The sequence below is a fragment of the Ranitomeya imitator genome, chromosome 1 (genome assembly GCF_032444005.1).
Source record: "Ranitomeya imitator isolate aRanImi1 chromosome 1, aRanImi1.pri, whole genome shotgun sequence".
In the NCBI taxonomy this organism is placed as follows: Eukaryota; Metazoa; Chordata; class Amphibia; order Anura; family Dendrobatidae; genus Ranitomeya; species Ranitomeya imitator.
Genome location: NC_091282.1, coordinates 566,595,621 through 566,619,527, shown reverse-complemented (window position 1 = coordinate 566,619,527; position 23,907 = coordinate 566,595,621). Strand labels below are relative to the sequence as shown.

At 39.7% G+C, this 23,907-nt stretch overlaps 1 protein-coding gene across 7 annotated transcripts in view; it reads right to left on the bottom strand.

Annotated features, from left to right (window-relative positions):
* The window catches only part of PTPRS (protein tyrosine phosphatase receptor type S), a 715,207-nt gene that overhangs the window by 309,719 nt on the left and 381,581 nt on the right, over nt 1–23,907 (bottom strand). For all 7 annotated transcript variants that reach the window (XM_069767783.1, XM_069767788.1, XM_069767782.1 and 4 more), the window contains exons 7-10: nt 17,230–17,499; nt 12,441–13,022; nt 8,342–8,475; nt 6,685–6,829 (exon numbers count right to left, since the gene is read on the bottom strand). In XM_069767783.1, coding sequence (XP_069623884.1) covers nt 6,685–6,829; nt 8,342–8,475; nt 12,441–13,022; nt 17,230–17,499 — 1,131 coding nt within the window. The remainder of the gene's footprint in view (nt 1–6,684; nt 6,830–8,341; nt 8,476–12,440; nt 13,023–17,229; nt 17,500–23,907) is intronic.

Here is a 23,907-nt window from a genome sequence, read left to right as displayed (position 1 = left end):
GCCATCTCTGAACTTTGCAGCCAGGGCGCACTCATTCCACTGAGTAAGCACTGACCATTTCCGAAATTTCTGACAATATATTTCTGCTTCATCTTGCCCCTGAGAGAGAGCTAATAAAGCTTTTTCAGCCTGAATCTCCTGGTTAGGTTCCTCATAGAGCAAACCCAATGCCAGAAAAAACGCATCCACATTAAGCAACGCAGGATCCCCTGGTGCCAATGCAAATGCCCAATTTTGAGGGTCACCCCGCAGGAAAGATATAATAATCTTAACCTGCTGAGCAGGGTCTCCAGAAGAGCGAGATTTCAAAGAAAGGAACAGCTTGCAATTGTTCCTAAAATTCAGAAAACTAGATCTATCTCCAGCAAAGAACTCTGGAATAGGAATTCTAGGTTCAGACATAGGAGCATGTACAACAAAATCTTGTATATTTTGAACCTTAGCAGCAAGATTATTCAAGCTGGAAGCTAAACTCTGGACGTCCATGATAAACAGCTAAGGTCAGAGCCATTCAAGGATTAAGAGGAGGAAAAAAAAAAAATCAGCCAGGCTGCAATTAAGGCTAGGCAGCAACCTCAGAGGAGAGAAGAAAAAAAAAAAAACACTTCCTCAGACTACTTTTCCTCCTACTTCAGCCCAAACATTTGGGCCGGCTATACTGTCATGATTCCAATGGCAGGGAATCACAAAAGGACAAGCACCAACGAGCTCTAGGGTGATGGAACCTGAGCTGACCGCGACCCTAAACCTGAACACACAAATAACAATAGCCGGGGAACGTGCCTACGTTGATCCTAGACGTCTCGCACCAGCCTAAGATCTAACTTCCCCTATTAGAAGAAACACAGACCTCTCTTGCCTCCAGAGAAATTCCCCACAGAAATAGCAGCCCCCCACATATAATGACGGTGAAATGAGAGGAAGGCACATACACAGTATGAAAACAGATTCAGCAAAATGAGGCCCGCTAAAACTAGATAGCAGAGGATACAAAAGTAAACTGCGCGGTCAGCAAAAAACCCTTCAAAAACCCATCCTGTAATTACTTGAACTCATGTTCCAACTCATGGAACATGAGGAGCAATTACAGACCACTAGAGCAACCAGCAGCAAAGAAACAATTATATGCAAGCTGGACAAGACAAAAAATAAAGCAAAACGTGGAACAAGAAAATCAAAAACTTAGCTTGTCCTGAAGATTACTGAAGCCAGAAGCTGAGGTAACAAAACACTCTGATAACCTTGATAGCCGGCGGGGAAATGACAAGAAAGCCCGGTTAAATAGGAAACTCCCAAATGCTAATAGAACAGGTGGACACCAGAGACAGCAGAACACAAATCACCCAGTACCATCAGTAACCACCAGAGGGAGCCCAAAAACAGAACTCACAACAGTAGTGCCCATGTGGAGCTGAATTTCTTCCAAATTTTCAGGTTGTCTTGAAGACCTTTCTCAGTTGGTAACAGCAATAGTAGGCCATCTGCATACAGCAGATACAATTTCACCTGGGCATCATGAAGTGTGAGACCTGGTGCCATGGAAGATTCCAGAGCAGTGGCCAGCTCGTTGATGTAGATGTTGAAGAGTGTTGGACTTAGGCTTCAGCCCTGTCTGATTCCTCAGCTCTGTTGGAAATCATCCATTCTTTTCTCATTCATCCTCACACCGCAGCGGTTCTTGGTGTAGGAGCTTTTGATGATGTCATATGTCTTTACTCATATTCAGCTATCCAGCAGTTTCAGGATCAGGCCCGGGTGCCATACTGAGTCGAAGGCCTTTTTAAAGTCCACAAAACAAGCATATATCTTCCTGCGCTTTGTGTTGTGGATGTGGCTCTGAATAATGCTGTGCAGGGTGTAAGTGTGGGTTGTGGTGCTGAGGTTTGGCATGAACTCTGATTGGCCTTTGCTGCGGACATTCTATTCAGTGAGAAAACAAAGGATCCTTTTGTTCAGGATGTTGTTGAAAAGTTTTGTCATGTTGCTGCTAACACACATGCCTCTGTGGTTGGCAGGGTCATACCTGTGCCCACTCTTGTGAATGGGTGAGATGAGGCCTTGGGGTTCCAAGTACGAAGTAAGTAGCCAGCGCTCGGCATAATATTAAACAGTTTATCCACTGCAGCCTGTTTTTCTGTTGGGCTATATTTCAGCATTTCTGGTGGGCTTCCATCCAAGCCACTGGCTTTTCTACACCTTATGGAAGAGATTCTCTCTGTAACTTCTTGTAATGTGATTAGCGTATCCAGGGTGTTTCCAAAATTTTTGACTTTTTCCTCCATTACCTTTAGTTTTGCCGTTCTGTTTTTATGTATTTTGACTTAGTCCTTCCTTCTGGATTCCTTTATAGAGGTCACTGAAGTACAGCAGCCAGATGTTGCCACTTTGGATATGGATGTTGCTTTTCTTGCTTTTTGTGCCCATGTTGCTCCAAAGTTCTCAGAAGGAGTTGTCTTGAAGGGTGTCCTGCAGCTGGTTAAGTTTGGTGGAGATGTTACTCTGCTTCTTCTTACTGAGGATGGTTTTGTATTGCCTTTGTATGGTGTCATAGGTATCCCTCAGATCCAGGTGGTTGGGGTCTCTGTGTTTCTTGTTTCAGGCTGTTCTCACAATCTTCTGAATGGCTTTACATTCTCTGTCAAACCAACCATTGATCTGTTTTTCTTTTGGCCTCTTGTAGTTAGCTTTTTTAAGGTCTGACAATTTGGCCATGGTGTAAAATGTATCATTAAGGTCTTTTGCAGCTTCATTCACTCCTTCTGGTTTTGATTTGTACTTGTAGTTGCAAAAGTGGTGGAGCATCGTATGTATTTTGGGTCTGTTTGTCGCCTCTGCTGTGGCTTTTTTGTTGATGATTTCTTTGTACATTTCATGTACAGAAGAAGATGGCTGTTACCTGCCAAGTGTGTTTTTGGGGCGACTATGAAGGAGACAATATTTTCTGGGCCCATGTCTGTAATTGCATAGTCTACTACACTCCTTCCTACATGGGAATTTAATAAATTTTTTTCCTAGAGAGTCTCTCTTGGTATGGCCATTGAATATATGAAGTCCTTAACTTCTGCGTAAGTTTAGGAGCTTTTTGACACTTTTGTTGCCTGTACTGTCATAGCTGTCTTTCTCTGTGTGCACTGAGTCATGGGAATCAATCTCTGCCCAAATACATTGATGTTTCCATCTGTGGTCAGAAAGTATTTTTCTCTCTGTGTTCTTGCATTGAGGTATCCAAAGATGAGAACTTTGCCCAAAGCCTGGTAATGGGCAATTTCTCCTTGTAAGATCTCAAAGCTGGATTGAAGTAGGGTGACACTGGCTGTGGTATATAGGAGGTGCAGAGGTAGCCATCAGACTGAGAAGTGAAGATGGAGCTGCTGATTTTGATCCATATGTGGCTGCCTCCTCTCTTCACTGATGGACTGTTGAGCTCCCCTTTATACCAGACCAATATTCCTCATGAGCAGCGGCCCTGTTTGATGTTTTTATTTTTCAGGGCAGGGACAGAGATTTCCCTGAATCCAAGGGGCACCAGGGATTCGTTTTCAACTCTGGTCCATGTTTCCAGGAGGATTTGAATGTCTATATTTTTCAGTCTTTGTATAAAGTCGGGGTCATTTGATTTACATCGACAAGCCAAGTTGTTTAGGCCTTGGATGTTCCAGCTGCTAATTTAAAATTAAGTCATTTTTTTATATAACTTTTTCTATATCTACTAGTATAGTGAACTCTCTGTTTACTATTTATGTATATCTACTAGCATAGTGAACTCTCCATTTACTATCTATGTATTTTTACTAGTATAGTGAACGTTTATCATCTATGTATTTCTACTAGTATAGTAGTGAACTCTCCTTTTACTATCTATGCATATCTACTAGTATAGTGAACGCTCCGCTTATTGCTTATGTACAGGGCTGGTGTTAGGGGCAGGCAGACCATGCACCTGCCTAGGGCCCCCACGTCTCCAGGGGTCCCCAGCCAGTGGCATGCTACTAATTGTGGCACATCACGCAGTTGCAATGGGGCCTGTGAGTAAGAGGGGCCCAGCACCGCCCTCTCGCATCTCGCAGTCAACTTAATGCCGATACAGTTGAAAGCAGTGATGGAGGATGACGCTCCCTCTCTCATCACTACCTCTCTGCCTCTGAATCCGCGTGTGCCAGCAGTGGAGCTGATGAGATGCGCTGTAGAAGCCAGAGCAGGATGGGAACAAGGAGGAGAGGTAAGTATTGTGTGTGGGCTGCATTATACTGTATGTGGGAGGCTGCATTATACTGTGTGTGGGGGGCTGCATTATACTGTGTGTGGGGGGCTGCATTATATTGTGTGTGTGGGTGGGCTGCATTATATTGTGTGTGGGGGGGCTGATTTATACTGTGTGTAAGGGCTGCATTGTACTGAGGGGGCTGCACTATACTCGAAGGGGCTGCATTATACTCTGAGGGGACTGCATATACTCAAAGAGGGCTACATTATACTGTGTGTGGGGCTTCATTATACTCTATGAGGAGGACTGCATTATACTCTGAGGGGGGCTGCATTATACTCTGAGGGGGCTGCAGTATACTCTGAGGGGTGCTGCAGTATACTCTGAGGGGGGCTGCAGTATACTCTATGAGAGGAGCTGTATTATACTCTATGAGGGGGCTAAATTATAATCTATGGGGGGTGCATTAAATTCTGAGGGGAGCTGCATTATACTCTGAGGGGGGCTGCATTATACTCTATCAAGGACCATGGTCATTGCAGTAAACTATATGTATTATACAGAACTTGCATTATACGGTATCGAGGACTATCTGTACCCATCATTCTTCCTCAGCTGGAGTAAAGAGGGTGGGAAACAAGCGTCAAACGACTTCAATATTGTCGATCATGCTCCTTTAACAGCTTGATCTCAGCGCATGTAAATACAATAGAAATTTTTCTGTGTGATGGTGCAATATGTGAGCATTTGGAGCACCACTTTAAACTTTTACGCAGGGCCCAACTTTGGATAAAACCGGCCCTGTCTATGTATATCTACTAGTATAGTGGGCTCTCCGTTTACTCTTTTGTATATGTAGTAGTAATGTAGTAGTATAGTGAGCTCTCAGTTTACTATCTATGCATATCTACTAGTAAAGTGAGCTTTCCGTTTACAATCTATGTATATCTAGTAGTATAGTGAGCACTCCGTTTACTATTTACATATATCTACTAGTATACTGAGCTCTCCGTTTACGATCTACTGTATGCGTATCTACTAGTATAGTGAACTTTCTATTTACCTTTGCCTAAAGACAATACCATTACAATACAAGTTACATTTTTGTCTAAAAGTTGATCTAAGAGACAAGTTAAAACAGTTATGACAGATTTTAAGAAAAACATGGCCAAAACTTAAGTTACTAAAGGGGTATTACTCCTTTTGGTCAAGATATGTTCACTCCAAAGCATATAAATATGTCCTGTTTATCTTAAGGACAGAAGTGTGCATGGCTTATTACAAGGCATAGCTCTGTTTTGTAATGAGCTGAGCCTCTTTGTAATCAGTTATAGTGATAAGATACTGTACTCGTTGCTCGGGTGATCTCCAAGTATTTGCTGATAGAAAGCTTGAATACATGTGGGGATTCCCTAGCAACCAGGTAACCCCCACATGTACTCAGGCTGTCTAGCAGCCGTAAATCATGCAGCTGCGTCAACAAAAACGAAATCTCCGAGCTGTTACAAATTGTCGGAGACCACCCAAGTGTGGTCGGGAAAACCCGAGCAACGAGTACACTCACTCATCACTAATCAGAAACCTTTAATTTCCAATAATGCTCCTTTAAATTTGTTGATAGTGACATAGGTTATTGTTGAAGGGCACTGGGATCATGAACGCCGAAGCAAACATGGACAATTACTTATGGTCAGGCAACACTTTGGTGAAGAATGTATTCATTAGCAAGGCAAAACCTTGAGTGATACTTGGTGGCTTCTGACAACCACAAGCTGGCACTGTAACAGGACCAGAGATCAGCCTTCTATCCAACTGAAAACTCCTTGGATCCAATTAATCAAAGCTTTTACTCCATCAAAAATCTTTGAAGGTTGCATTATTTTAGTGCAACTTGAGGCTGGGTTAAAATTTTGTGTCTTTTGGTATTTTCATGCCATTTTTGCCCAGCTCTTGCAAAGCTAGACTGCGGTGACCAGTGCTTGTAAAATTTATGACAAGTGGTGGAGTTTGCTAGGTCACAAATGTTACATAAGCAGGGACTAGAGTAAGATTTCTGACAAGGCACAGGAAGAGCATTACCCCACTCAAACAACGCTTCCTGCTTCATGAAAAGGTGTGCGCCTCTTCATGAATCAAGAGTGTCTGACTTCACCACATGTCCTCACCAGGACAGGACTAATCAACACCAGTCTTGATAAATCAGGCCCCTTGAATCTACCTTGGATAGAGTGCCATCAGACAAAGCTGATACAGGAAGAGTATGAATCAGAAAAAAATCTTAGAAGCCAAACCAGAAAATTTGTAGATGGTAACATCTGAAGATAAAAAACAAACAAAAGAACACACACATAGAAATAAAATGAAATATTTATCATGTAATAAAGCTATGAACTTTAATTTAATAACCAGAAAACAATATTTGATTTTACCCCAAAAAGTTGAACACAGTTTTCACAGTGACTTTGAAAGGGGATACTTACTAGACTGCATTGTGCGCTCTTTAACATCCAGGGTCCAAGCACCTTGACCTTGATTAGAACGAGCAGCGAGGCGAAATATATACTCTGTATTGGGTTTTAGGCCTTCTACTAAATAAGATGTTGCGGGATCAAATGTTTTTCTTATCTGTTAAAGATACAGCATCAACACTCCATTACTCTAAGCATACTGAGTGTGGCAGTGAGGAGCACAAGGCAGAACATGACACATTACTCACTGTGCAAGAACATCATATACACTGGAAATAGACATAAATAGCAATTTAATTACCACCATCTAGAGGATTGTAGAAGTCTACTGTTTTCAGTAGAAATGAAGAAAAAAATCCTTAAGGGTATAACGCAACAATTTTATTTTTAATTCAGATAACTATCTTTTACACTAGCATATAAATGTGAACTAGTACAGTACGATTCCAATCGCCATGTACCCACCCTCTCTGTTAATATGTACAGGAGTGGTTAAAAGAGAAAAAAGGTTTTGGTACGATGTTAGCTAATCCATTGCTCTCAGTGGGAGAAAGAAAATCATAATCTTGTAGTTATAATATACCTAGGTTGGTCACATGCTGAGTGAAGCACCGATGTCTGTTAATATTGATCAGTACAGGCAACTAATAGGCCAGAAAACGAGCCGTGCCTCATCAGAAAGGAGGTGAGAGTGGTAGGTGTAATGGACACTATGTTAGCAATAGATGTGGCTATTATTCTATGGGAGCTTATTAAAGAGCTCTTTGGTGGTTGTGGCTCCTACTGCTATAGAAACATGCCGTCCCTGTTATAGGAGGAGGTTTTCACACATAGGATAAGATGTGACTCTTATGGTTATGAAGCAATACTAATGGTAAAGACAGTAGAAAAGGGGCCACATCTATAATCAAAATGAGTGACTATATCAGTTCAACATCCTGAGCCTATGTCTAGCCCACAAACGTCTTCTCCTCTCCATTCTACATGGACTTTTTAAAAAAGAAAATACCAGAGTCACGTAACCGGTGACTGTTATCTGTTTTTACTACATTGATCTTGAATTTGTTTTCTAGAGGAATTAAGCATCACCTAATAAGCACTTTTATTGCTCCTACGTCAAGGCTAGCAAGCTGGGACATTAGCTATAGTTGTGCCGTGTGACCCAGATTCTTTTTACTATGGGTACTCTGGGATTAAATGCCACGCAGCTGAAGGGCTAATAATACTAAATGCAGTTTCCAAGCCTTACTGCTGCCTCACTTTTTCCTGTTTCTCTTGCGCTTGGGACAAGCAGCAAACTGAAGAGAACCACCCTCTAATTCTACATATCAAAGCTTTCTTTTTATTGGCCACTGTCTAATAGGAAGCAACATCTGGAATGGAGTGCAATAGTGTTCATGTATACCAAGCTCTTACAAGTATTTACAAGGATGCTCATTCAGTTGTCTTCATCTAAATCAAATTGGCCATTCCTGGATTGTTCATCAAGTGCATATAAAGAAGTATGGCCATGCTCCTTACTTCATCTCCAAAGCACAGACAAGATACATCTTCACATGATTCAGTAAAGTATAAAAGAATGGCGTGTAGGCAGACTGAAAGTGTAGAGCTTTCCTTCACAAAATACTATGAGAATACTCCTTATGTAATGCAAAAAAAATGCACTTACCTCATTTCCTCGCTCTCCTTCTTTGTAACAAACCTCATATTTTACAATGCTATCCTGACGAGGGGGGCTCCATGTCAGGCTAATGCTGGTTTCGGATTTGGCTTCAGCTCTGAAATTCATAGGCTGGCCTGGGACTGTTCAGATTTCAGGGAACAAAACAAAATGTAAATTATAGAATGATTATCTGGGATCGATTTCTCTTGTTATAATCATACTAGAATCAAAGTGGACATTTTCTTATTGATTAAGGAGAGACTTCATAGTATAATGTGATCAGTTTTACAAACACAAGTCCTGTATTATATGCTTTTGTCTTCTTATTGTGCACACTATTATGTGACTGCTGTGTCAAGCTGATTGCAGAATTGTTCTGGTTTGCCAAATTCGGGACTCAAGTGGCCAGATCTGAAAGCTTGTGTGCATTGAACTATATGATTACACTAGCTGAAGAGCCCGGCGTTGCCTGGGAATAGTAAATATCTGTGGTTAGTTATAGCACCTCACTTCTCTTATTTTCCCATCACGCCTCTCATTTTCCCAATCACATCTTTCATTTTCCCCCTTACATCTCTCATTTTCTGCCTCACACCTCTCATTTCTCCCTAACACTTGTCATTTCAACCTCACATCTGTCATTTTCTGATCACTCCACTATTTTTCCTCACTCCTCTCATTTTGCACTCACACCTTTTCATTTTCACCTCACACCTCTCATTTTCACCTCATCACCTCAGTATATACATGTTTGTCATCTCCCTTATATATAGTATACATCTGTATGTCATCTCCTGTATATAGTATATACCTGTATGTCATCTCCCCTGTATATAGTATATACCTGCTGTGTGTCATCTCCCCTATATATAGTATATACCTGAATGTCATCTCCTTCTATATATAGTATATACCTGTATGTCATCTCCTCCTGTATATAGTATATACCTGTGTGTCATCTCCCCTGTATATAGTATATATCTGAGTGTCATCTCCTCCTGCATATAGTATATACCTGCATGTCATCTTCTATATATAGCATATACCTGTATGTCATCTCCTCCTGTATATAGTATATACCTGTGTGTCATCTCCCCTGTATATAGTATATATCTGAGTGTCATCTCCTCCTGCACATAGTATATACCTGCATGTCATCTTCTATATATAGTATATACCTGTATGTAATCTCCTCCTGTATATAGTATATACCTGTATGTCATCTCCTCCTGTATACATATGTACCTATATGTCATCTCCTCCTCTATATAGTATATACCTGTGTCATCTCTCCTGTATATAGTATATATCTGTGTGTCATCTCCCCTGTATATAGTATATACCTGTGTGTCATCTTCTCCTGTATTAGACCTCGTTCACACGTTATTTGCTCAGTATTTTTACCTCAGTATTTGTAAGCTAAATTGGCAGCCTGATAAATCCCCAGCCAACAGGAAGCCCTCCCCCTGGCAGTATATATTAGCTCACACATACACATAATAGACAGGTCACGTGACTGATAGCTGCCGTATTTCCTATATGGTGCAATTGTTGTAGTTTGCTTATTAATCAGATTTTTATTTTTGAAGGATAATACCAGACTTGTGTGTGTTTTAGGGCGAGTTTCGTTTGTCAAGTTGTGTGTGTTGAGTTGCGTGTGGCGACATGCATGTAGCGACTTTTGTGAGATGAGTTTTGTGTAGCAACATGCGTGTAGCAACTTTTTGTGTGTCGAGTTGCATGTGACAGGTTAGTGTAGCAAGTTGTGTGCAGCAAGTTTTGCGCATGGCGAGTTTTGCGCATTGCGAGTATTATGTGTGGTGCCTTTTGAGTATGTGCAAGTTTTGTGTGAGGCAACTTTTGCATGTGTTGCAACTTTTGTGCATGTGGCAATTTTTCCGCGTGTGCAAGTTTTGCGTGTGGCGAGTTTTTCATGAGGAGAATTTTGCACTTGTGGCGAGTTTTGCAAGAGCCTAGTTTTTGCATGTGGCGAGTTCTGCGCGTGGCGAGTTTTGAGTGGCGACTTTTGTGTTTTGATTTTTATGTGGCGAGGTTGGTGTATTTGTGGTGAAATGTGTGCTGAGGGTAATATGTGTTCAAGCACGTGGTAGTGTGTGGCGCATTTTGTGTGTGTTCATATCCCCGTGTGTGGTGAGTATCCCATGTCGAGGCCCCACCTTGGCAACTGTACGGTGTATACTCTTTGGCGCCATCGCTCTCATTCTTTAAGTCCCCCTTGTTCACATCTGGCAGCTGTCAATTTGCCTTCTACACTTTTCCTTTCATTTTTTCCCATTATGTAGATAGGGGCAAAATTGTTTGGTGAATTGGAAAGCGCGGGGTTAAAATTTCACCTCACAACATAGCCTATGACGCTCTCGGGGTCCAGACGTGTGACTGTGCAAAATTTTGTTGCTGTAGCTGCGACGCTTCCAACACTTTTCCTTTCACTTTTTTCCCCATTATGTAGATAGGGGCAAAATTGTTTGGTGAATTGGAAAGCGCGGGGTTAATATTTCACCTCACAACATAGCCTATGACGCTCTCGGGGTCCAGACATGTGACTGTGCAAAATTTTGTGGCTGTAGCTGCGACGGTGCAGATGCCAATCCCGGACATACACACACACACACATACACACACACACACATTCAGCTTTATATAGTAGATATTTGCGAGAAGTTTGCATTCAGCAAGATTAAGGATGGTTATTAGGAAAAACACAGCAGTATTTTTCCTTTGTTTTCCAGCGTGAACCACCATTTGAAGGCTGATTGTGATTCCACAGATATGTGGTCCATCAACCACAATACAGGCAAATTGTATGAATCACCTCATTACACCCTATCATAGCAAACATCATAAAATATTTTATCTAAGCTTATGAAACACTAAAGGCCACCTATACACATTAGACTAAAGTCGAGCAAACCTGCCGACATCAGTACAATCGCCAACTACAACCCCCAACCTAGCAGATGAAGTCAGTGAAAGTAGATCTGGCACATCGGACTTCCAACTGCTGACACTTAATCAACCAAACAATCGTTCAGCCAACAGCTACCTAATGTGTATGGGGGGCTAAAACTGTATGGTGGAGTGTATAGGGGGCTCTGACTGTTTTTGAAGCTTCAGGGTTTTCTACATGTGAAGCACATAGGCCCCATTTCATCAACGTGTTTTCACCACAATTTTGGTGTCATTGTCCTTGAAATTTTGGAAAATTGTAGTGCAACTCAAAGTTGTGTAAATGTTTAGCAACTTTCCCCGTTTTTTAAGCAACGCTGGCCAGCTCTGCCAAAATGAACTGGGCTGGGACTGGTTTAGGTGCGGTGAAGCCCGCTAGATCAATTCATTGTAATTTATGATACAAAGGTGACGAAAATTACAACAGCAATGTACACCAGCCGTGTGAAAAAGAGATACAGTAATAACTTTTATTTTAATAACTGAAATCTCTGGTGCTTGGCAGTTATACTAGTGATTGACATCTAGGTCTCATTACACAGTCATACTGGGAAGACTGTCGATTACTGAATAGTACAGCCCACTAGACTCTTATGTATGCAAACACCAGAGATTTCAAGAAATAGAATGAAATATTAACTGAAACTTTTGGCACAAAATGTATATCAATCTGATCTGCTCCTCCTGCTCTATAACATCCTGCCCATAAATCAAACAATATTTCCACCATGACAGGTTCCATTTAAGGCTGATCTTAATGGAATAGAACAAAAAACGTGTACATGTTTCTGAAGGGCTTCACACACTTTTATGTTAAAGTGTTCACAAGTTTACAATTGCCTCTTTTGCTTTTCATTAAACATCTGTGGAACGTATTAAAATCTATGGGACACAGAGCTGACAGTTAGAGGTAACAGCATCCAGTTGCTTGTGTTTCATGACTATGGTTTTGGTACATTTTTGGATATTGTAATTATTGCACCCGCTTCCTTAGGATTACTCAATTATGTTTATTTGTAAACAATTGCTGAAGAATATACTGGAAAAAGAACATATGAGCACAAATCCAGCCTTACACCTACTATTCTAGAATACAGGACTTGTTCAAATTGATCTTGGCTGTGAAGGAACAGCTTACCTCCTTGCTGTGTTTTTACTTGTATTGGATCAGAGAGAGGACCATCTCCCACTGAAGTAAAAGCCAATACTCTGACTGTGTAAGTTTCATGTTCTAATAGGTTTCCTATGGTAGTCAAAAGGTTGTCATCCACATTATATTTTAGCCAGTTACTGACTGGCTGGTCAGGCTCCATAGTGTAGTAAACACGATAACCTCTTATTTGGCCATTAGGTTCCACAGGTTCCTCCCACTGAATTATCATAGTAGTGGAGGTAAGCATTCGAGCTTGTACATTTCGTGGTGCACTGGCAGGTGCCTGTTCCCCTGTACGTGTTACAACCGGCTCACTAGGTGGTCCTTGGCCAATAGAGTTCACTGCTGATACCCAAATCTCATATTCAGAGTTAGGGCTTAAGCCTCCAATGCTGTATCTTGTGGTAGTGATGTCCTCCTTGATTTGATATGGTCCATCCTGCGTTTTTGACTTATACTCGATTACGTAGTAAGAAACAGGATCAGGATTTCCTGAATCCCATGTGATTGTTATGCTTGTAGCAGTGGTTTCCGTTACTACAGGAGCTCCAGGTGCCTTGGGAAGGGCTAAGATATTAGGGGGAAGAAAACAAGAAATAATCAAATTACTAGATACATAAAAAAAGTTATGATATAAAGACCACAAAGCAGTAAATATATATTTTTACTCATATAAACACAAACAAACTAAGCTAAAAAATCTGTAACATGTCCAGGGTTTAGTCATAGGCCATGATTCCTTAAAGTGAACCTGTCAGCAGGATTGTGCTCAGTAACCTACAGACAGTGTCAGGTCGGCGCCGTTATACTGATTACAGTGATACCTGGGTGATAAAATCTGTCTTGTAGTTGTTGTTTAATCTTTATTTTCAGTAATGAGTTAATGATTTGTTCGTGCTCCAGGGCAGCCTGTGAGGGGGTCTTCATGTGGTGGGTCTGATTAGGTATTCATCAGTATGGCTACAACAGATCACTGATCCCTCACTGGATATTATACAGCTCTGGCAAAAAATAAGGGTATGTTTCCACCGTCCATAATGACGGCGCTTTGGACGGCGCGAAAAACTCGCTCCGCTCAAAGTGCCGCCCCCTTCTGTATACGCAGTAATTCCAGATGTGTTCAGTGAACACATCCGGAATCTCTGCACCCCATTCATAGGGCCTTGTGATATATCTTGTGGCGACGGAGCATCGCCGCAAGACATGCTGCGGCCTAAAAAGACCGTACGTAAACGCAGGACCGCCGGGTGCGTGTTCGCACGCATAGTGGAGACGGGATTTCATAAAATCCCCTCCACTATGCAGTAACATCTGGACGCTGCGGTTGTACACAGCGTTCAATCCGCAACTATTCCGTATGTAATCCAGCCCGTGGACACATACTCTAAGAGACCACTGCAAAATGTTTTGTCTGATTTATTTTTCTCTTTATAGGTATATTTTTTAGCAAAATGTAAATTATTCATTTATTCTATAAACTTCTGATAACATGTCTCCGAATTTCCAAGCAATAATTTTTTTTTCTGGTTAAAATAAAAACAGAAACAAAAAAAACAGTGCTTTCAAACCTCAAATAATGCATAGAAAACAAGTTCATAATCATTTAGAAACTACAATACTAATGTCTTAATTCAGGAAGAGTTCAGAAATCAATATTTTGTGGAACCACCATGATTTTTAATCACAGCTTATGCGTCTCGAAATGCTTTCCACCAATTTTTCACACTGATTCTGGTGCAAAAATCTAAGCAGTTCTTCTTTGTTTGATGGCTTGTGACTATCCGTCATCCTCTTGATTATATTGCAGAGGTTTTCAATGGGGTTCAGGTCTGGAGATTGGGCTGCCCATGACAGGGTTTTGATGTGGTGGTCTCTTAATTTTTGCCAGAGCTGTATATACTAAACAAAAATACCGTCATATGAAGAATCAAATAAATAATTAAAATAGATAAAGAAAAATCACCACAATATATATGTATAATATAAAATACGCTTTTATTTTATTTGGTAAAACATAGCACTACTTGTGCACGTACTTGGAAATATTACAGAAATAGTTAAAAAATAAAAAAAACGGACTAGAGAAAAAGGAATGTTATACATGACGAAGGATATATCCGAAACGCGCATCGGGGTGCTCTGTACTTGGACATATCGGACGTAAAAGTATATATAATAGAACCAATTTATGTGCTATTCTTGGTGCGCGCACTGGGCTATGTTAATATAACACACGTAAATGTGTGTGTATGCATCCATATATATGGTGCTGCTTTCACCTGTGATTTCCTTTGTACATAATTGATTTGTTAGCTTTATTATTTTCATACAATCTCTGATTATAGATTAATTTGGTGCACAATCAGATTTTATATGTATATATATATTGTGATTTGCACATTTTTTTGCTTTTCTTTCCACATAATTGTTCAATATATTTTTTATATACACATATATACTTTTTTACACATTTTTTTTGTTTTTATCATACTTATTGGTGTTTTTAAATGTATTATTCACCTCTTGCACATGCACTTTAGGTTGCTAATATATGATTACATATTTTATACATATCACTTTGGTCATATATACACAAATTATCTTATTCAGATAGTTCCAATTTATGTACATGTAATATATTTCAATTTATGTACATGTAATACATGCACACACCTCTTTACAATTATATATATATATATATATATATATATATATATATATATATATATATACATACATACATACGGTACCGGTATATATATTTATTTATTTTTATTTTAATCTGATGTTTGTATAACATTCCTTTTCCTCTTGTCCGTTTTTTTTAATATTTTTTAACAATTTCTGTAATATTTCCAAGTACGTACACAATTAGTTCTATGTTTTGCCAAATACAATAAAGGCGTATTTTATATTATACATATATAGTGGTGATTTTTCTTTATCTATTATAATTATTTATTTGATTATCCATATGATAATATTTTTGTTTAGTATAATCCTAAGTGGTTTGCCACTCTTTTTCTTCTCTGGTAGCTACCTGATTCCATCTTATTTTTTAGTTATATATACGTATATACAATCTACTAGATTGTGGCCCGATTCGAACGCATCGGGTATTCTAGAATATGCATGTCCCCGTAGTATATGGACAATGGTGATTCCAGAATTCGCGGCAGACTGTGTCCGTCGCTGATTGATCGAGGCAACCTTTATGACATCATCGTTGCCATGGCAACCATTATGACATCTACGTCGATACTGTGCCTGTCGCTGAATCAGAAACGTGAGATGTCTACGTCCTTTATGACATCATTGTCGCTGTGCCCGTTGCACAATCAGAGACATGGGATGTCTACGTCCTTTATAACATCATCGTCGCTGTGCCCGTTGCACAATGATGTCCTTTATGACATCATTCTAACGCATCGGGTATTCTAGAATATGCATGTCCCCGTAGCATATGGACAATGATGATTCCAGAATTCGCGGCAGACTGTGCCCGTCGCTGATTGGTCGAGGCAACCTTTATGACATCATCATCGCCATGGCAACCATTATGACATCTACGTCGATACTGTGCCCGTCGCTGAATCAGAAACGTGAGATGTCTACGTCCTTTATGACATCATCGTCGCTGTGCCCATTGCTGATTGGTCGAGGCCTGGCGGCCTCGACCAATCAGAGACGCGGGATTTCCAGGACAGACAGACAGACAGACAGAAAGACAGACAGAAAGACAGACAGAAAGACAGACGGAAAAACCCTTAGGCAATTATATATATAGATTAATTGGGAAATAGGGTTGCTATCATATATTTCAGAGCTGTATATAGTGAAGAAAAATAACCCCTTCTGTAGGCAAGCGGTATATAATTAATATATTTGAGGTTATCCTGATATTCAAAAAAAAAAAAAAAACGATGTGAAAATGGTGCCCGCCATCCGATAGCTGCTACTGCGCAGGCGCAGGTGGTGCCATGTTGCTAGAGAAAAAATAAATTACAAATTAATTACAAATAAATTACAAGATGGTGCCGTCGGCACCTGCGAGTGGCAACTATAGGAGATCACAGACTCAGCTGCTCCATCTTGAAGGAGGAAATTTTGTTTTCTCTAGCAAGATGGCACTGCAGGCGCCTGCACAATAGAACTATTGTCGATCACGGACGCCATTTTCACATGGATTTATTTTTTGAATATCAGGATAACTTCAAAGATATTAATTCTATACACTGTACATATAGCAATTAAGCCATACTGATGAATACCTAAGCAGCCCACCACATGAAGACCCCCCACAGGCATATCATTAACTCAAATCTGAAAGTAAAGATTAAACAACAACCACAAGATGGATTTCATCACCCAGGTATCACTGTAATCAGTATAACGGAGCTGACCTGACACTGTCCGTAGGTTACTGTGCACAATCCTGCTGACAGGTTCACTTTAAGTAGTCTGCGCCTTTTAATACATTTTGCGCATCCTACTCCCAAAGCGTTAATTCATTAAGACGAAACATGAGTCTCAATGAAATGACCCATTAGTGTTCAACACACAGACATCCATAGTTTAGACATCTTCAGTCAGAATTGGTCATTCTTCAGCTGTGCTTATTTTCAGGTTCATGTGCTTTCCATGGTGGTGCTGGAAGAATAAACAAAACGCACATATCTGGAAATTTTTAAGACTAGATTCAATTGAAACCCTGATTGTTGTTTGTAGACTTAATGTGAAAATTTATGGCAACATCTAAGGAAACAATACTTACATTTCACTGTGATCTGGGCTACAGACTCGATAACCCCAAGACTTGACATGGCGACACAAGTGTAATTAGCAGACTCCTTCACATTGGTAAGTTCCAGAACGTTACGCCCCACAGGCATGTCATCTTCTGGGGTAAGGTCTTCAGCACCCATCATCCACTTCACATATGGCATAGGTGAACCAACCGCAACACAAGTTATATTTACATTACCTCCTGGCATAATTTCGTGGCTTAAAGGAACAATGGAGAAGCGGGGAGCGACGCGACGAACTGCAGGTAAATCAACAAGGATACAGAAAAATACTGACTTAAATGGGCACTATGTAATTTAGAAATAAAAAAATGTATAAAAAGACTTTAAAATAAAAACTTACTTCACAAACAAAAAGTGAGAATATAGAAACATTAAGCCATAATTCATAGCAAAAGGGTTCCATAGATCAGGAGTACACCCATCACAGCACAGATAATACACAAAAATTTATTAGCAATTTCTCATCTTTAACAACAGATACGGGGGTGTAATCCAAATTGAACTTATGTGTCATTTTCCTAGAAATATAAGCTCTTTGGGAGTAATATAACCTTGATAACTCTGTCCATGGAAACTGTTGTTGGCTAGCAAAGATGCCTCTCATATGTCTACATAGCCAATCGACTTTAATCATAAATATCATATAATATGGTAGAAATGTATATCTATATTTTGATGCACCGCATACCAGCAGCAGAGATGAGAAACTCTAATGAAATTTTTGTGGTTTTGGGGTGTAAAAACCCTAACGAAGCCTCTTTAGAAATCTGACACGGTTTCATCGATAAATGCAGCTCTCAGAAACACAAACATCATGCAAAAGAGGTATAAAATTGATAAAAAATAAATAAAAAAAAAAAACAAAACAAACAAAAGGGAGAAAAGACAAAAAGGGAAGGGGAAGACAGAAAATGCAGAGGAATATAACATAAGGGCAACTAGCAAATGCCCGCAATAATATTGGGTGTAGAAAAAGGCATCAGGGGATTAAGGGTAGAGAACCCACTTAAAATTGTTAATTACACAATATGTGACTTAATGTGTTTAACATGAACCCTCCAGCCCTGGTGAGATAGTAAACGGATTATTTGCAGTAAAACAAAGTGATGGACTTAACGCTGAGAGTAACAGTGACATGTTCTGTGCATCCCCCTTGCTGATAGGTGGATGCAGTTTTCAGACCTCACAAGTTAGAACATGGATCAAGGGGTTGAGGCAGCCCCAGTTTCAGTGACTCTGTTCTTGGTAATATCTTAAGCAAAGTTTTTGAAAAATCGATGGAAATATATACGTACGGTATATATATAAATTTATCATAAATTTGTTATAATCTCATATTTTTAAAGAAAAGTCCAAATGAAAGTTCAGTTGACTAGGGGAAAGAAAAAAAAAGGTTTCAAAAATATTTTACAAACATACATGTATTTTTGACCAGTACTGTATGTATATGTGGATATATACAGTACTGGGCAAAAGGATGGACACATCTGTTCAGGCAATGATTTTCCTTATTCTTATTGGAATTGTGCACATTGTAGATTCAGACTAATGGCCGGAAAACCACAAAGGAACACATATGGAAAAAATGATTCAGAAACGTGTGACACAAACCAGATTATTTTTCACAATTATAAAGAGTGAAAAAAGACATAAATCCATGAATTTCAAGGTTTCTCCATTATCTATAACCCACAATGCCATTTGTTTTGAGAAAAACAACATATAGTGAATATCTCCTGGTCCTTTTGTGTTAAACCTTAGATTGCAGTGATGACAGCTTCACACTCTTTGAGCATTTTCTCAAGCAGCTTCATCAAGTTGTTACCTAGAATGGCTTTCCAGCAGTATTAAAAGGGTTTCCAAAGGTGCTGATCACTGGTTGGCTGCTTTGCCTTCACTCTGTGATCCAACTCATCCCAAATCATCTCAATTGGCTTAATGTCAGATGACTGTGGAGATCATGTCATCTGAAGCAGCACTCAATCCCTTACCTATAATCCTTATATAGTCTGGATATGTGTTTTGGATCATTGTCCTGTTGCAACACAAATGATGTTTCCACTAAGTGCAAACCAGATGAGGACAAGTTGTTTCAGAATGTTGTTGTAGCCATGCTGGATAAGTGTGCCTTGAATTTGGATTTAATCACCAAGACTGTCAGCAACAAAGCACCACAACAGCATCACACCTCTCATGTCATGATTCATGGTGTGCCTCACACATGTAGAAACTAGTAACTCACTTTTTCTGCATTTCACAAAGACATAGTGGTTGGTACCAAAAATCTAACAGTTTGACTCGTCAATCAATAGTACAAATTTCCACTGATCAGACCTTCATTTCTTGTGTTGCATAGCTGAAGCAAGTCTCTTCTCCGGATTTGCAAATCTCAGTGTGATGCTCAGTCACTTTTCATGTACAAGTCGTGAGTCGGGATAGTCAAGGAGTCCAAGGTCAATAGCCAGGAGGGAACATTTTAAATAGAGGGAGGAGAAAAAGACGTAGTCAGGCACCGGTCCGAAGTAAAAATAACAGGAAGACGGAAGGTCAAGTTAAAAGAGGTAATACAAACGGGTATCAATAGGAAAGTCCAGGGTCAAGCAACAAAGTATCAGAAAGTCAGAATGCTGAGAACAAAGCACAGAAAAACAAGCCACACAGAGCTGAAAGCTTTGACTGGCTGGTATCTGGGTCGACAGCTCAGTTAAGTAACTAAGTAATCACTGGGACAGGGAGCACCTGAAGGGAGCTCAGCATTTCCCACACTCAGATTGGATGGCCGAGCGGTCAATCACTGAACAGACAGCTCAGCACGCCCCTGGAACAGACTGGATGACTGAGCTGTCAATTACTACGTTCTAAGCCACCCTGAGGGGTGGAATCGTTAAACTCAGTAATGGCTTCTTTGCAGAAATTCAACCACAAAAGCTTGCTTCTTGCATCCTTCTTTGGATAGTTGATGTTAAGATGTGTCTGCTACTTAATGTCTGTGCATTATTTATGAGGGCTGTTATCTGATGAGGGCTGGTAACTCTGATTAAATTATCTTCAGGAGCAGAATTATTTCTTGGTAATCCTTTCCTGAGGCAGTCCATATGAGAGTGATTTGATAGTTTTCATGACTGCATTTGAGGATACCTTCAAGGTTCTAACAATTTTCCAGACTGACTGATTTTCATGTTTTTAAGTAAAGATGAACTGTTGTTTCTCTTTAATTAGTTAAATGTTTCTTGCCATATTCTGGTTTAGATCAATTGTGAAATAGGGCTCAGCACGGTCTCTGAAAAATACACCTGATGGTCTCAAACACATTCTGGAAGCAGTTGATTCCACGCATGAACCCTTCATGAGGCATACCTGTTCGATGGAAGCTATTCCTGGGGATTATTTGATGAAGCTGCTTGAGACAATGCAAAGGGGGTGTAAAAGCTTTCATCAGAGTAAAATTGGGTACACTGAGGAATCTAAGGCTTGAAGCATATTCTGGTTTGTTTCACTCACTTTTTTTACTCCTTGTATCCAAAAGCCTTCCTTCAAGATTTTGGTGCCTTTAGCCGCCTGAAATTATAATGTGTTCATTCTAATAAGAACAAGGAAAACCAATGCATTTACAGATGTGTCAAAACTTTTCACTGCTAATGAGATTCTCACAAAATGACTGTAACAACCCATCCACCCAATCCACACAGGCAAAGAAATCAAACCATAAAGGTCCATAAATTAAGTTGTGTGTAATAATGTGAAATGACAAAGGGAAAAAGCATTGGACACATGAAGAAAAAGAGGTGCGAAAAGCCATGGAAAGTTATGACACCAGTTAAAATCTATCAGTAAATAGAAATTAATCCTGCAATTTGGTGAAAAATTATATCAGCTGGTTCAATTCATGGCCTAGAAAAAGGTGTCAAATTAACAAGGTGCCACACAAGGAACATTCTCATAATGGTTAAAACCAGTGAGCTATCTCAAGACCTTTGCAACCTTACTGTTGAAAAACATACTGATGGCATTGACTATAGAAGACTTTCTAAAAAAAACAGAAGGTTCCAGTCAGCACTGATGGGGCCAAAATCCAGAAGTGGAAAGAACATAATTTCACCATAAACCGGCCATGATGCGGTGCTCTCACAAGATTTCAGAAAGTGGAGTAAAAATATTATAAGTCAAGGACCACCTGTGGTAAGCTACAGGAAGACCTGGAATCAGCAGGTACAATTGTTTCAAAGAAAACAAATAAGTAATGCACTCAACCTCCATGGCCTGTATGCTCACCATGCAAGACTCCATTTCTGAATACAAAATATGTTCAAGTGTGAAATATTAGAAAAATATAGTTTGGTTAGCTGAGGCCACAATTTTTGGAGGCCAAAAGGCACTGCATATCACCATAAAAACGCCATAACAGTAACGTTTGGAGGTGGGAACATCATGGTGTGGGGCTGTTTATCAGCAAGCGGCACTAGCAAAAATCATGTAATTGAAGGAAGGATGAAAGGACAAATGTAGCAAGACAGTCTTGATAAAAATCTGCTGTTGTGTATTAGGATCAAGAAGATGAAATGAGGGTGGGCATTTCAGAAAGATAATGATTCCAAACAAACAGCAAGGAAACTGTCAACTGCTTTCAAAGAGAGAAAATAGTACTGCTAGAATGGCCCAGCCAGTCACCTGACCTGGATCCAATAAAAAATTTATGGAAAGACCTAAATGTCAGAGTTCATAAGAGCCCATGAAACCTTCAGGATTTGAAGAATGATTATGTGTAAGAATGGGCAAAATCACACCTGAGCAATGCATGCGACTAGTTCCTCCATAGAGAAGGCATCTTAAAGCTGTAATCACCAACAAAGCGTGTTCACTACTTTTCTCCGTCTCATTTTTCATTATTACACATAAATTAATTTATTGACATCCATGGTTTGATTTATTTGCTTGTGTGGACTGGATGGGTTGTTAGCGACATCTGGTGGGAATTTCATATCAATGTCCAATATTTATTTCACCCACTGAAAATACAATACTATAACTATATATATATATATATATATATATATATATATATATATAGTTCTGGCAAAAATTAAAAGACCACTGCAAAATTTTCAGTTTGTCTGATTTTTCTCTTAATAGGTATATTTTTGAGTAAAATGTAAACTGTTCCTTTATTCTATAAACTGCTGACAACATGTCTCTGAAGTTCCAAGCAATATATGTTGTACGGATTTTCTGAAAGTGAGAAATCGTCAAAATAACAAAAAATGCATTGCTAGCAGACCTCAAATAATGCAAAAGAAAAAAAAACACGTTCATAATCAATAAGAAACAATAATACTAATGTTTTAACTCATGAACAGTTCAGAAAACAATATTTTGTGGAATGATCTTTTTTTTATTAACAGCTTTCATGCGTCTTGGCAGGCTTTCCACCAGTCTTTCACACTGATTTGGGTGACCTTATGCCACTCCTGGTACAAAAATGTAATCAGTTCTTCTTTGCTTGATGGCTTGTGACTATCCATCTTCTTCTTGATTGCATTCCAGAGGTTTTCAATGGGGTTCAGGTCTGGAGATTGGACTGGCCATGACAGGGATTTGATGTGGTGGTCCTTCATCCACACATTGATTGACCGAGCTGTGTGGCATAGAGCATTGTCCTGCTGGAAAAACCAGTCCTCATAGTTGGGGGACATTGCCTGAGCAGAAGGAATCAACTGTTTTTCCAGGATGACCTTGTATGTGGCTTGATTCATACGTCCTTCTCAAAGATTAACCTGCCCAATTCCAGCCTTGCTGAAGCATTCCCAGATCAACACCTGGTCGTCTAATGTTTAGACGGAGACCTGGGAGGCATACACGCCACAGTGTCTTGCACCCACTGTGAAATTTGGGGGAGGATTGGTGATGACCTGGGGATGCTTCAGCAAGGCTGGAATTGGGCAGGTTGTTCTTTGCGAAGGATGTATGAATCAAGCTGCATACAAGGTTATCCTGGAAAAACAGTTGATTTTTTCTGCTCAGGCAATGTTCCCCAACTCTGAGGACTAGTTTTTCCAGCAGGACAATGCGCCAAGCCACACAGCTAGGTCAATCAAGGTGTGGATGAAGGACCACCACATCAATCCCCTGTCATGGCCAGCCCAATCTCCAGACCTGAACCCCATTGAAAACCTCTGGAATGTAATCAAGAGGAAAATGGATAGTCACAAGCCATCAAACAAAGAAGAATTGCTTAAATTTTTGTACCAGCAGTGTGAAAGACAGGTGGAAAGCATGCCAAGACGCATGAAATGCTGTGAATAAAAATCATGGTTATTCCACAAAATATTGATTTCTGAACTCTTCCTGAGTTAAAATATTAGTATTGTTGTTTCTAAATGATTATGAACTTGTTTTTTTTTGCATTATTTGAGGTCTGCAAGCAATGCATTTTTTTGTCATTTTGACTATTTCTCATTTTCAGTAAATAAATACAATATAAAATTTATTGCTTGGAACTTCGGAGACATGTTGTCAGTAGTTTATAGAATAAAAGAACATTTTACATTTTACTAAAAAATATACCTATAAAGAGAAAAATCAGAGAAACTGAAAATTTTGCAGTGATCTCTTAATTTTTGCCAGAGCTGTATTTATACGTATATATA